The sequence below is a fragment of the Balaenoptera physalus genome (assembly GCF_965194825.1).
Source record: "Balaenoptera physalus genome assembly, chromosome: 3".
NCBI classification, from domain to species: Eukaryota; Metazoa; Chordata; class Mammalia; order Artiodactyla; family Balaenopteridae; genus Balaenoptera; species Balaenoptera physalus.
In genome coordinates, this window is record NC_138890.1 from 9,963,471 (window position 1) to 9,976,877 (window position 13,407).

The window sequence follows — 13,407 nt, forward strand, 5'->3', positions numbered from 1 at the left end:
ACAGACCTAAACATACATCTATGCCTCTCTGGATGTGACATCTTTGTGCAGTGTACAACCTTTGCAACTGTACATGGAGGTACTAGGCCCCAACCCCCCATGTCAACATCCACAGTAGTTTAAGATCATTTTATTGAGGGAGGAGAGGCGGGGAGAGGTGCGGGGGCAGCTACAGCTCCCCCAGCCCCACCAGGGGGAAAAGACCCCCTCCCCGCCTCCCTTCCCCCAAGTGGTTCCCCTGTATTATGGAGGAACTTTGTGCAAACTCTGCCCCGGCGGGTGGCGGGTGAGTGTGAAATGGCAGCAGCTGGGGCTGGTGGTGGTGCTACTGGGCACTGGGGGGCTTGTAGGGCTCCAGGAGAAGAGCAGAGAAGGTGTTGACCTTGTCCGCCCCCCGAACCTCATGGGGCAGCAGTGGCAGCTTCACAATGTGGAAATCTTCATATAGGTCCTCCATCTGCGGCAGGGGCAGAGGGCAGAAGGCAGCAGTCAGGGGCCACAGGGCAGGGACAGAATGTGATCAATGTAAAGGGTCGGGCTAGGGGTCTCCCAGAGTCAGGGAGAGAATATGAGCAAGGGCTTCACAGGGACATAGGTGGGAGTGGCGCCAGTGAGGTCAGAGACCACTGGGCTGGACCTCCCACTCCCCAGGGTGAGAGGTATCCAGGCCAGGCCAGCCAGTCTGTGAAGGCCAGAATCAGAAGGTCTGAAGCAGTGGGTGAAGGGCAGGGGGTTGGGGCGAGGAACAGAAGGTGGGCTGGAGCAAAAGGTCATAGAATACAGTAAAAGGTCAGCAGTGCCTTGGCTGGGCTGGGCCAGACCCCAGCTTCCAGGGTCAGAGGTATGAGGGCTGGGTGGGAGGGTGGGTGTGCGCACCTGGTCCAAGTACTTGGCCTGGATCTTGTGGCGGGCCTCGCACATCTTGCAGGGCTTCTCGGGATCAGGGAAGACGAGTTGGTTGACGATGATGTTGTGCGTGTCGATCTTGCACTTGGCCAGCTCCTGGATCAGCCGCTCCGTTTCATACAGGGATAGGAACTCAGCAATGCACACACAGATGAAGGTGGTTTGCTCCTGCAGGATCCAAGAGAGGACAGGGAGGGGCAGATTTCAGCCCTGTCTCTTTCCCCCGAGCTTCTCGCCGCCCGCCTGGACCGCAACTCACAGGGTCCTTGAACTGCTCGCTGACGGAGCGGATGACAGGCAGTGTCTCCTCCAGCTTGGAGGCCAGCTGGTCTGCGTTCATGTCCCCGAGGCCCAGCATGTTGCACATCTGTGGGGACGATGTGAGAGGGCTCATGGTTTACCAGGGGTGCATTATACTCCCTGGGTTGGGCTCACTAGACACCCGGGGGACGACTCCTGACACCCCCCCAGTGGTTAAAGGTGTGGGCCCTTGAGCAGATCGCAGGGGTCCAACCCTAGCTCTGCCATTTCTGCGGGACTGTGGCCAGGTTAGCTTGACCTCCCAGAGCCTCAGTTTCCCCATGTGTAGAGCTGTTGTGCTATATGACATGTCACGTGCTTGGAACAGTGTCTGGCACACAGTAAGTGCCCCACAAATGTGACTGAGGCACAGGTCCCCGCCGGGGGACCACACACAACCAAGGAGGTGGCAGTGGTGTGCGAAAGTGTGAAGGCATCAGGGTTGTCATGTCGTGCTAATAATAATCCATGGGGGGATTCACATGCTCTCCATTTGACAGAGAAGGCCCAGAGAGGGGAAGTGACTTGAGGTCACACAGCTGTGTCACACCAGAGTGCAAAGCATTTGAACCCGGGCCACCTGGCTCTGGGATATGTGCTTTCAAGCTCTGTGTGGGGCACTCAGCGGGTGGAGGCGGGGACACTGAGTGCTGCGGAGTAGGGGGGACAGTCCCCCCGCAGTGAAGATCCATCCCACCCATTGGGAAGCGCTGACTGAGAGCGTATGTGGGAAATGCCTTTCTTACTGCACATCTGGGGGTCCGGAGGCCCACTCTGACTCAGGGGACTCCTGGATGCCCTGGGGCTCTGCCTGCCTGTGAGATGAAGGGGCTGATCTGGTTCTTGATCTGCATGAGGCGGCCTAGTCCCCGCTCGACGATGGTGGGGAAGTTGAGCAGTCTTAGCGTGTGGCCTGTGGGCGCTGTGTCGAACACCACCACTGAGAAGTTCATGCCCTTCACCAGCCTGCAGGGAGATGAGGATCAGGCCCGCTCCGCCCCCTCTTCCACCCTAGCCCCAGGCAGCGCCGGGCACCCAGAGTCCCCGCTGGGCCTGACCTCATGACCTCTGCATAGCTCATGGCCTCGTCGATGCCTGGGAAGGCGCTCATGGCTTCCTGCATCATCTTCTTGCCCATGCTCAGCATGTTGTCCTCCTCAAAGAACTCGTCTGGCAGCTCCGCCACACCCAGGCTGGGGTCAATCTCCTGGGGGCCGAGAGGGTCAAGACTCAGGCTGCTGTTGCTGGAGCCTTCCCACCTGGGCACGGAGCCCAAGGGAGCCTGTGGGGCGCCCTGAGCACAGCCCTTCATCAGGTCACAGCTGGGGAGACCCCTGAGGTGCCATGGCCCTTCCCTTAGGCGCTTAAGGTCTCGGGTGGTGGCACAGATTGTTAAAGTCTTTCACAAGCAGATGGAAAATCGCCAACTGTGCTCAGTGCCCCAGAGGGAAGCCAGAGTGCGTTGCAGGGCCTTCTCATGGGCTGTTCCCCCACCCGGGCCTGTGACCTCTTCCAGATCATTCCTCTAATATGAGTCTTCCCTGACCGCCCAATCTAACAGTGCAGCCCTAGCCCCCTCTGCCCTGCCTTCCTTTCTTCTTAACATCTGGCCTCTCCTCACATGGTTTACTTAGCATGTTTATCGCCTGTCTCCCTAACCAGAATGCCAGCCCCACGAGGGCAGGGGTTTTTCTGTCTTGTTCACTGCTGTGTCCCCAGTGCCTGGAAGTGTCTGGCACAGAGTAGGTCCTCAACGTGGATGCAGATTCCATGAAGGGGATGAGCAAGCCTGGGGTCCCTGGCCCGTCCTGCACTCATTGCCTCTCTCTCTCCCGCCTGTGTCACCTCTTCTACTTGACTTCATGTTTCCTGTGGCGAAGCCTTCCACTCCCTGGCCTCAGAGGTCACCTCCCTGCAGAGAGCTTGTCCACACATCACCCCCCCCACAGTCACACCCTTGATGGGTTGTTCCTAGTCACCAGGCCACTCTCTGACCCCAGCCTTCTCACTTCCTGTTATTCTAGACCTTCCTGGGCCACCTCATCCCCGCACCTCTGCCCGCTTGTTCACCGTAAGTGTCCCTCTTGGGCAGCACTCTTATTCAGCCCAGTCTCCACAAGATGCCTCTGCAAACACTCCCTTCTCCCTCTGTGGTTGGCAAAAGCCCCACCCTGGTTATTCGCAGCTCATTGGCATGGCTACACCGAGGTGAACATCAGGGGAACACCCCAGACAAAGAACTCAACCTTGCTCCCCATTTCTGATCACAAACCTCCAACAGGCACTCGACGAGCCAGAAAATCCACCCATGGGAATGTTAATGCCACATCTTCTCCCTCCTCAAACCCCTTCTGGCCCGTGTGTCCCTCACCCTCTGCTGAGGCCTGTGCCTCGCCTGTGCCTCAGTGAGAAAGCGAAGCCACTGACTGCCAACACCCTCATTTCCCCCCAGGAAACGCCCCAGTCCCCCCACATTCCTTCTAAGCCCCTGGTCCTGGCAGAGCCCAAGTCCTGGGTCTGTGCGCTGGAGCGAGCTCACGCCTGCCTGAGGCCCGTCCTCAGCCGGTATCCTTACTCCTTCCTGCAACATCACTTGTCCCTCCCAGTTGAAGCTTTTTTTTTTTTTCTGGCTGCACCGCGCAGCTTGTGGTATCTTAAGTTCCCTGACCAGGGATTGAACCTGGGCCCTTGGCAGTGAGAGCCCAGGGTCCTAACCACTGGACCGCCAGGGAATTCCCTGAAGTATGTGCAGCAGCAAACAAACATGCTCTAGCATCTCCTTCCTCAGAAAAGCCTTCCTTAACCCTCATTCCCTTCCCCCTCCAGGGATGGCCATGCTCATTTCTCTGCTCCCATCATGGTGATCACTGTGTCCACCTCAGCTCACTCATTCCAGGCAGGCTTCTGCCCCCATTCCCAGGGTGATCTGCTTAAAACTGACGTGCCTGCTAGAGCTGACAACCTTTCTGCCCGAGTCCCTTTGTCCTCCTGGAGCTTAGGAGCCCACACTCTCTGGCTTTCCTCCCACCTCACCTGTGGCTCCTTCTTGGCCTCTTTCAATGGTTCTTCCTCCTCCTCTGCTGGATCCTAAATGCTGATGTGCCCCCGGGGTTGTTTCTGGGCCTCTCTATTCTTTCACGTGTTCCTCCACTCACACAGCTTTAAATACCACCCTTGGGACAATGACTCTCAAATCAACACCAACCTCCTCTGAGCTCTAGGTTCACATAACTAAGCTGCTGTCCTGATGTCTCCACTTGGATGACCAGTGGGCACCTTGGTCTCACTGTGGCCAAATAAAATTCCTGACTTTTGGCCTTCTAAACCTGCTCCTCTCACAGTCTTCCCCACCTCAGCTGCCCAGGGAGCCAACTAAGACATGTACTTATACTTAATTCATTTCTTTCCCTCACCCATTACAACCAAGCAGTTAACTTGCTTTAATTCCAAAATACATCCCAAATTTGACCACTTCTCTCCCCTCCTCCCAATTTTGGGCTGCCACCATTCGTAGCCTGGTCACTGCCCCAGTCTCCTTGTTTCCATCCTTGACTTACAATCCAATTTCTGCATGAGAGCTACAGGGAACTTTTTGGAAAACTAATTTGGCCATGACATTACTCTGTTTAAAACAAACAGCTTCCCATTAACTTGGAAACAAAGCTAAACTGATCTCAGTGGGCTGCAAGGTCCTACACCATGTGGTCCTGATTGATGTCTCCCCCCCTTCCCTTGCTCACTAAGCTCCAGTCACTCTGGCCTCCTTTCTGCTCCACAAACGTTCCTCACTCGTTCCCCTGTGGGTATGTTGAAGAAGGAGTGAAAGTGGAGAGACAGAGGATGGAGAATGGGCAGGACATGGTAGCTGATGGTGGGTGTTCACAGGAAAGGCCTGAAGGTGCGGGGGGACGGGGCTGAGCCCTGCTGCACTCACCATGGCGAAGAGGTTGTCATAGCCTTTGACCTTGGTAGGCACCTTGGAGAACTTCTGGTCAAATGCATCGGAGATATTGTGGGCTGGGTCAGTGGAGATGATCAGAACACTCTCCCGCCCCTTGGATAGCTGGACTGCTAAACTGCAGCTGGGCAAGGGAAAGGCCAAAAGGTGGGAAGTGAAGGGTTAGGCTCTGCTCCTTAGGTCTGCATGGGGAGAAGAAGGGTCCCCGGAGCAGAGGACCTGGATCAGCAAGGGCCTTGAGAGAAGAGTACGGATGACTGTGGGATCAAGCCTCAATCCCTGCAGAGGGACCCTCTCAGACCTCACCTACTGAGCCCTCCAGCTGGCTATATAGTGGTAAGGTTCAGCTGAATGTGTCCGTCCCGCCTGATGCCTGCTTCCTTGCTGGCAAAGTAACATGGTCCAGCTATCCAGCCAACTTGACCCTGTGTCCCCTCCCTCAACGCTAAGCTAAGGGGTCCTTTGCACCTCCTGCTAAATTCGATAGTTCAGTCCACCTGTCCAGGGTAATTTGCCCCGGGGACCCCTCCCCCTCTTCCCAGCTGAATGGGTAGTCTGATCATGTGCCCTCTCTCCCGCCTTCCACCCCCACCCCCACGTGGGCATAGAATGGCAAGGTTCACCAGACTAGGATAGTTTGCCCCGGTGCCCCTCCCCCTACTCTGGGCTCACTGTGGTACAGTCTAGCTGATTGGGACATCTAAACGCTCTCCCGGCTCCCGTGCGCTGGATCCAGTGTGGTTCAGCCCTTGAACAGGGATGGTCCAACGCAGAGGGTGCCAGGCCTGCATTCAGGAGGTAGCTTCCATTTGCTCCAGATAACTTCCGAAGAGTACAACCCGGAAGGCCCTGGCCCAGCCCTCCTGCCCGTCTGGTGGTGGAAGACGTGGTCCTTGGCCTCCCCTTCGCCCTGTGGTACATCCCACCCGTTTTCCCGGCCACCACCGCAGCCTCCGTACCTGCAGGTGGTCTTTCCAACACCACCTTTGCCCCCGACGAAGATCCACTTAAGGCTGCGCTGCTCGATGATGTTGCTAAGCGTGGGCTCCAGCGGCTCCACATCAGGGGCATCCTCGAACTCCTCTGCCTCAACCCCCCACCCGGCCACCCCCGCCGCCATCTTGGAACCGGCTCACGTGATCAAGCGGAGCGCACCATGCAAAGCACCTACAGGGGAAATTTCCTATCACAACCCCATCAAGGCCAGAAGATTGAATTAATTTTCTCATGGCCTAACTTTTAGGAGCTAATAGAAGCTATATTTCCAACGTCTTCCCCTTCCAAGGTTCGGCTTGTCAGCCTCTTGTCTATATTTTCTTCAAAGACTCCCCCTGCCTAATTAACATATTGGTACATCCCAGGTTACTCCCCTTTACTGATTGGCCCCTAAGTCTTGCAGCGCTCCTTTCATTGGCTACATCTTCTCTTACTTTTACCAATCACTCTCAGGTCCCGGTAGCCGCCAACCTCTCCTTAGCAACCGGCCAAACACCCGTTGCATACCTTTTTCAAGAAGTTAGATCCGAGGTCCACCCTGACCTGACTCCATAGGCTCAACTTCACGTCGATCATTCCCCCCCTCTTCTCCAACCTGGGTCCCAACACCGCCTCAGGTCCGTCTCTTCTGTTATTCAATTGGCTGGGAGCCACCGGGCTCCTGACGCAAACCAATTATAAACGAACCGATTAGTTGGCTGGAGAAGGTCCCGGGGCTGCTAGTGGGTTAGAGGCAGGACGACTCCAGTTGTGGGCGAGGTCCGCAGGTCCTTGTCCAGTGAGCCCTGAACCCCCATGCAGGACAGGACAGGGCAGGGACAACACTTGCAACTGCGCTCCTTGTCGTAGAAGGGACCCTGTTCCCGAAAACCTCCTTCCAGTTTGCTCTCTGTCCGAGGGGAAATTCCAGTTCAGGCAATTCTCTGTTTGAAACTCTGCCCTGGGCAGGAATACAGGCTGGGTCCCAGGCCCTTAGCGGACACTCTTAGATAGAGACTCCAGCCTAGAAATATCCGCGGTTTCATTTGAGTACTCTAGCACATAAAATAATACCCTGACTTTCAAATGGGGACCCCAGCTCCTTGGAGTCAGCTGTGTCTCTATTCCCAAATAAAAGTTTCACCCCAGAGACAGGTACCCAATCCAGAGACACCCCCATTTCTATTCTGGGGTCCCAGCCTAGATATGCTCTCTAGTTAGTCCTAGTTAGGGATCCAGCTTCCGAGGTGTCAGCTGAACACACAGCCTCAGGCGAGGTCCCACCCCTCACTGAGATTATCCCTGGTGCCAGAAGGGGATTATAGCCCCGAAAAGCTAATACGCCCCCAAGTCCCAAGCGGGAACCTCACTCCGAGAGCCAGCTACAGCCCCAGGCGCGGACAATAGTCTCATTCCGGAAGAGACCATCTCCGCGTAACGTCTGCGGGAGTCTAGCAGGGCTATAACGATCCGCGGGGCGGGGCGTCTGCCCGCCGGCGCGCAGCGTCAAACCTTACTCCTCATTCACCCCGCCCCTCATGCCCCGCCTCCACTGCGGATGCCTGAGGGCCAGACAGGTCTTCCCGGCATGCATTGCCCGGGACGAGGCAAGTCTGGCGCCAAGCGCGGGCCCGGAGCGGCCTTCCCGGAATCCTTTGCGAGGTACCTGGCGACAAAATGGCTGCCCGAGGGAGACGGGCGGAACCTCCGGGCCGGGAGGCGCCGGGCCCCGCGGGCGGCGGCGGCGGCGGGAGCCGATGGGCTGAGTCCGGGCCCGGGACGTCGCCCGAGAGCGGGGATGATGAAGTGTCGGGCGCGGGTTCGAGCCCGGTGTCGGGCGGCGTGAACTTGTTCGCCAACGACGGCAGCTTCCTGGAGCTGTTCAAGCGGAAGATGGAGGAGGAGCAGCGGCAGCGGCAGGAGGAGCCGCCCCCGGGCCCGCAGCGACCCGACCAGCCGGCCACCGCCGCCGCCGCGGGTCCCGGGGATCCGAAGAGGAAGGGCGGCCCGGGCCCCACGCTCAGCTTCGTAAGGAGCCGCGGGGGTGGGGGCGGGCGCCAGGGCCTTCCTTGGCAGGGGGAATCGGGCTCGAGAAAGGGGATCGGGATCCAGGTCCACCCTCCGACCCCGATGAGGGAGCCGTCCGGGTCACCCGCTGAGGATTCGGAAACTGGATTCTCGACGAGAGAGGTCTGGGGGCGGAGGTGGGGACCCCCGCAGTATGCCCGCAAGAACTGGGAGCTGGGGGGAATTCCATTGGAAACAGCGCTCCGAGGATGGGGAAACCAGGATACCAGGATTCCTGTTTGAGTGGAATCCCGAACTTTGGATACTGGGACCATCTCCCACTATGGGGATGGGGGGCATAGTCAAGTCTGGAGTCTGAGCTGTGCGGATGAGAGACTCAGACTGCTTACTGTGTGACCCTAGGAGATTTGCTTGACTTACCTGAGTCTCATTCGTCCAGTGTCCATTTATTGAGCACCTTACCTTGTGCTGGGCAGTGTGCTAGGTGATGGGTATGCTGTGTTGATTATGACAGGCATCTCTGCTTTCCTGGGGCGTCTGATCTGGCCTAACCTCATTTTCCCTGCTTGCAAAAATGGGCATCATCGCATCTTCTGATGTGATTAGCGCTGGGCCTTTCTTATAGGAAGGGCTAAACCAGTGGTTCTCAACTGGGGCCGATTCCCCTCACATCATCCCCACATTTGGCAAAGTCTGGAGACATTTTGGTTGTCAGACTGGGGGAGGGAGTGCTGTTGACATTTATGAGTAGAGGGCAGGAATGGTGCTCAACATCCTACAATGCGCAGAACAACCGTCTCCTCCCCCTCCCCAACAAAAATGATCCAGTTCAAAATGTCACTAATATATGCGATTGAGAAACTCTAGGCCAAAGAAATGGTACCTATATTGATTGTCAACTCTGAGCTTGCTTTTTCTCTGGTGTTGAGAGCAAATTCCTGTGGTGTGGAGAACAAAGTGTGGTGTGAGAGTAACGAACTGGGGGTCAAGTTTCTTCATCCGTCAAAAATGAGTGTGAGAATAGTCCCAGCAGCGCAGGTCACTTAATGCCTGGCTGAGGGATAGGGATGGGATGTCTGTAAAGCCTGTTGCAGCCCCTGGGGCACAAGAAACCCTCAAGTCTGTGGGAGAAAACAGAGGACCAGGATGAAAGTTCAGAGTAAGACTTATGTTTGAGGAAGGGGAAGTGGCAGGACCCGGGCTGGTGTGAGAACTGGGTGGAGGCCGAGTGCCCCTCTGTGAGTGAGAATAGCAGTGGCTGTCACTGCCTGTTTCATTTGTTCATCAAGGGGCCATTTGCAGGAGCACCCTCGAAGAGGCCAGGCCCGGTTACGTGTAGGCGAACGGCGTCGCGTGGTGGTTAAGAATGCTGCTCTGTGGCCTAGACACACCTGACCCTGAATCCAGCTCCACTCTTTGCTGTCGGCATGATCCAGGGTACAGGCTTCTCCTTTTCAGAGACGTTTCCTCATCTTTACAATGGGGATCGTGACCTTCATTGTAAGGTGACTCTGAACGTGGAAGGAGATAGTATATCCAAAGCACTTGGCACAGGGCTTAGCATACAGTAAGTGCTCAATAAAGGGAGCTGTTGCTGCCTGTGTGGTTCCTACTAGGGGAGGGTGAGGACAGCGCTCGTCCCCACCGATGTGGGAATTCTTTTCTCTCCCTGGGAGGGCAGCCCGGGGGCCCAGGACTGCCTGGGCATCATGGGCCCAGGGCAGGCGCTGAGTCGCGTGTGCTCCTCTCTGATTGCTGCGCAGGTCGGCCGGCTGGTGGAGCTGGGCGCGGCGTCGGGACGGGCCACCGGGCCGGGCTAGGAAGGTGTAGTGGGCCTCAGCGCCGCCAAGGGCGGGCCCCGGCTCCTGTAACCGTTGCAGTCTTCTGTCCCTTCACCCAGGTGGGCAAGCGCAGAGGCGGGAACAAACTAGCCCTCAAGACGGGAATAGTAGCCAAGAAGCAGAAGACGGAGGATGAGGTGAGCAGGCTGGGTGTGGGGGGCCGCCCACGTTGCCTTTTCCTTCCAGCCTCAGTTCCTGGCCCAGGTGCCCTGTCCCTCCCTCTTCAGTATCTAGCCCTTGGATGGGTGTACTGGGTGGGGGAGGAGGGCTTTCAACAAAGTTCCCAGATAACTTGATTCTCCATATCTTTACCTCACACCCAAGACCTTTGGGGTGACACTGTGGGTGGGTCAGCTGTCTCAGGACAGTCCTGACCCTGGTTCCTGGCCTCCTTGGCATCTCCTTCCCAACCCCCGTGTGTCCCTCCCCTCCCCCCAACAGGTATTAACAAGTAAAGGTGATGCATGGGCCAAGTACATGGCAGAGGTGAAAAAGTACAAAGCCCACCAGTGCGGCGATGATGATAAAACTCGGCCCCTGGTGAAATGACCCCCCTCCCTGCCTGCCCACGGCCTGGGACTCTGCGATGTACATAACTATTTAATGCAGCGGCAGCGCGGCAGCCTTTTTCCCCCAAGGACTTATATACAGAAGGAAACCGAGATGCTTCCCGCAGCTGCCGCAGCTGCGGACGATTCTCCAGGACTCTTTTTTACCTTGAGCACTTGCCTCCTGAGACTTCATAGAACAGTGGTTTACTGTCCCCTGTCTTCCCAGCTCCTCCCTCTCTCTGGCTCTTTCTGTCTTCCTCGTCTCACCCTCTCCTCCCTCCCTTTAGCCATCACTTCTGGGAAGTAAAGAACTTGACCTAGTGCTGGAGCTGTGTGCTTGGTTTGCCTTCTTTGCTGTTTTCCAACCTAAGCCCTCCCCTCATGGCTGGCACTGCACCCACCAAAGCCTGGATCTGGCCCAGTGAGGGAGGGATTTGGGGGTGTGGGGGGGAGAACGAGGGTGCATCACCTCCTGTAGGCCTGAACTCTCCTCAGGTCTCACCCCTGACTTCCCCCCCACTGTTGGGTGTTCTTGTTCAGTGTCTCTTCACAGTCCCATTTGTGCTGGGCCAAAGCTGTCAGTTTGTTCAAATCAGAAGACACTGAGCACCTACCGTGTGCCTGGGTTTTTCTGGGCCCTGCGGCTGCTGCAGTGAACAGAACAGACCATGCATGCTCCCTGCCATTGTGGAAGGAAACAGACACAGATGAAAGGGGGAAGCCATTTTGGGAGGTGACTGTGAAGAAGGACAGGATAGAGGCTGCAGGGAGGGGTCTATTTTAGTTGACATCTGATCAGAGTCCTGAGGGAGGTGAGGAAGCCTGTCCCAGGGGTAGTGAACAGCCAGCATAAAGACAGGGAGAGTGCCTGGCCCTTATGGGGAGCTTTGAGGAGGCCCCTATGACTGGAGCTGGCTGAGTGAGGAGCATGGGTGGATTATATGCAGAGCCTTGTGTGCTAGGGTGAGAATTTGGGTGAGAAACCTTTGGGGGGGTTGTGAGGTAAGGAGCAACATGATGTGTTTCATTCAGTATGTCTTAACAGGATCCCTCTGGCTGAAGGGGTCTGGGCAGAACCTGGGAGACGGAGGAGGCCAGGCCATGATCAGGCAAGGGGAGGTGATGGGGTGTTGGCAGTGGAGGAAGTAAAGAGGGCTAGGATCTGGATTCCCGTGGGGCTGCTCTGTCCTGCCAGCTACCTGTAGCCCTTCCAGGGAAGCTGGGGTTCGCCCCACCGAGTCGTATATATAATCAGGAGAAAGAATGCAAAGGGTCTTGTTTGTCCCACGTTGCAGAACATGACAGCTGATATATCAGGGGACAAGGCGTCCTAAAGGAAACCTGATGCCCCTAGTGCCCCTCTAGTACTCCTTGTACTTCTGTGTCTTCCTGGCCGCATTGCTCATCCTGCTGGAGCTGAAGGCTGCCTGGCTGCCTGCTTTCCCTGGAGCCCACAAATGTTTTAAGATGCCCTTGCCTCCTGACCCCTTTTCAAACCTATTAGACCTGGAGCAACATCTAGGCCCCTCAGCTGTGGGCCCATCTCCCAGGCCTTCCCAGGCACGAATGCTGAGCAGCTCGACACTCCTGCCCATCCTAGGGCCAGGCTCCCGTCCCTCTTACCACAGGGGAGCATCATGACTCAGGATCAGGTGGTAACCATGTGCTTGGCCCTCCACCACCCGTGGAGGCAGGGGGAGGAGGGCTGAGGTAGCACCTATCCAGCCTCACACTGCCAGATTCAGCCTGTGGGGCGTGGGGCATTCCAAATACTGAGCACCAAAACACCAAACTCCCTGTCCTAGTGGAGCAAACATTCTGGTTGGGGGAAACAGACAAGAAACAAAATACAGAACACCACATGGTTATATATTCTATGGTGGGGGAAAAAAGCGTGAAAGGGGGACTGTGATGAGAGTGGGAGAGATGGCAACTTTAAGTTGGTCGGGAATGGCCACACCATTTGTTCCAAGTCCCGAAGGAGGTGGGGCAGGCAGTGAAGATGGTCCTTGGAAGAGTGTTCAGGCTAAAGGAACAGCAGGTGCAAAGACCCTGAGCTGAAACCACGCCCGGCTTGAAGAGTGAGCAAACAGCCTTTGGAACAGGCAACATGTCCCCCCCTCACTTCTTGCTAACACACTGTAAGGCTTGTCTGGTTTATTTTCCACATCACCTCAAAGGTCTCCCTCCTACTTTCAGGATGCTGAGCTGGCCCAAGTGTGACTTTAACCTTGGGGATGTAGTGTGGGGGAGAGGACATAGGAAGCCAATGGAGCCAACTCTACCTCCTCCTCCCTCAAAGCCACCCACAGCCTCTGGATCTTTAAAAAGAAACATAAGTGGGAGAAGTAGGTCGCCCCTGCAGCAGCTCAGCCTCTATTCTGGAGTATCAGGAGGCAGAGGGAGCTGATGGAGTCCCAGCACCTCCTTTCACTGAGCTCACCTGCCCTGACCTTGGGAAAGTCTGAAGAGGGAGGACAATCAAATTCAGGTTTTGGTCAGTCACACAGTCCCAGCTTCAAACTATTCTGGTGTCTGTTTGCTGTGTGATCTTGGGCAAGTCATTTAGCCTTTCTGTGGTTCAGGTTCTTTATCTATAAACTAGGGATAAAATACTGAAACTCCTTGTAGAGTGAAGTTCTAAAGTAAGGGCAATGTTCATACAGCCATCGTTAACTCTGACAATCAAAGTGGCTGTTATTGCTTCTCTAGGTGAAGCAATTGGCTTGTGTTTGGGGACCGTGTTTGAGAAATACCTTGATAGGAAGGTGCAGTGTGATGAGATGCTCAGGCAGGGAGGCTGTTGTAAACTGAGAGGTGTTTGTCTCCCATCTCAGATTCACGGTTA

The 13,407-nt window shown here is 56.1% G+C and overlaps 2 protein-coding genes across 3 annotated transcripts; one reads left to right on the plus strand and one right to left on the minus strand.

Moving 5' to 3' along the window:
* Positions 1-114: 114 nt before the first annotated feature.
* GET3 (guided entry of tail-anchored proteins factor 3, ATPase) lies at positions 115-6,310 on the minus strand. The gene is made up of 7 exons (XM_082457534.1): positions 6,124-6,310; positions 5,141-5,288; positions 2,265-2,413; positions 2,022-2,172; positions 1,166-1,273; positions 877-1,074; positions 115-457 (listed from the first exon to the last, which is right to left on the minus strand). The coding sequence occupies exons 1-7, from the start codon at positions 6,282-6,284 to the stop codon at positions 326-328; spliced, it is 1,047 nt and encodes a 348-aa protein (XP_082313660.1). The 5' UTR covers positions 6,285-6,310; the 3' UTR covers positions 115-325.
* Positions 6,311-7,662: 1,352 nt separating this feature from the next.
* Positions 7,663-10,887, plus strand: TRIR (telomerase RNA component interacting RNase). Of its 2 annotated transcripts, none has more exons than XM_082457549.1 (3): positions 7,663-7,801; positions 9,931-10,145; positions 10,450-10,887. In XM_082457549.1, the coding sequence occupies exons 1-3, from the start codon at positions 7,678-7,680 to the stop codon at positions 10,555-10,557; spliced, it is 447 nt and encodes a 148-aa protein (XP_082313675.1). In that variant the 5' UTR covers positions 7,663-7,677; the 3' UTR covers positions 10,558-10,887. The 2 variants fall into 2 exon arrangements, with proteins under 2 accessions (XP_082313675.1, XP_082313674.1); XM_082457548.1 differs by having other exon boundaries at positions 7,746-8,167; positions 10,068-10,145.
* The last annotated feature ends 2,520 nt before the right edge of the window (positions 10,888-13,407 follow it).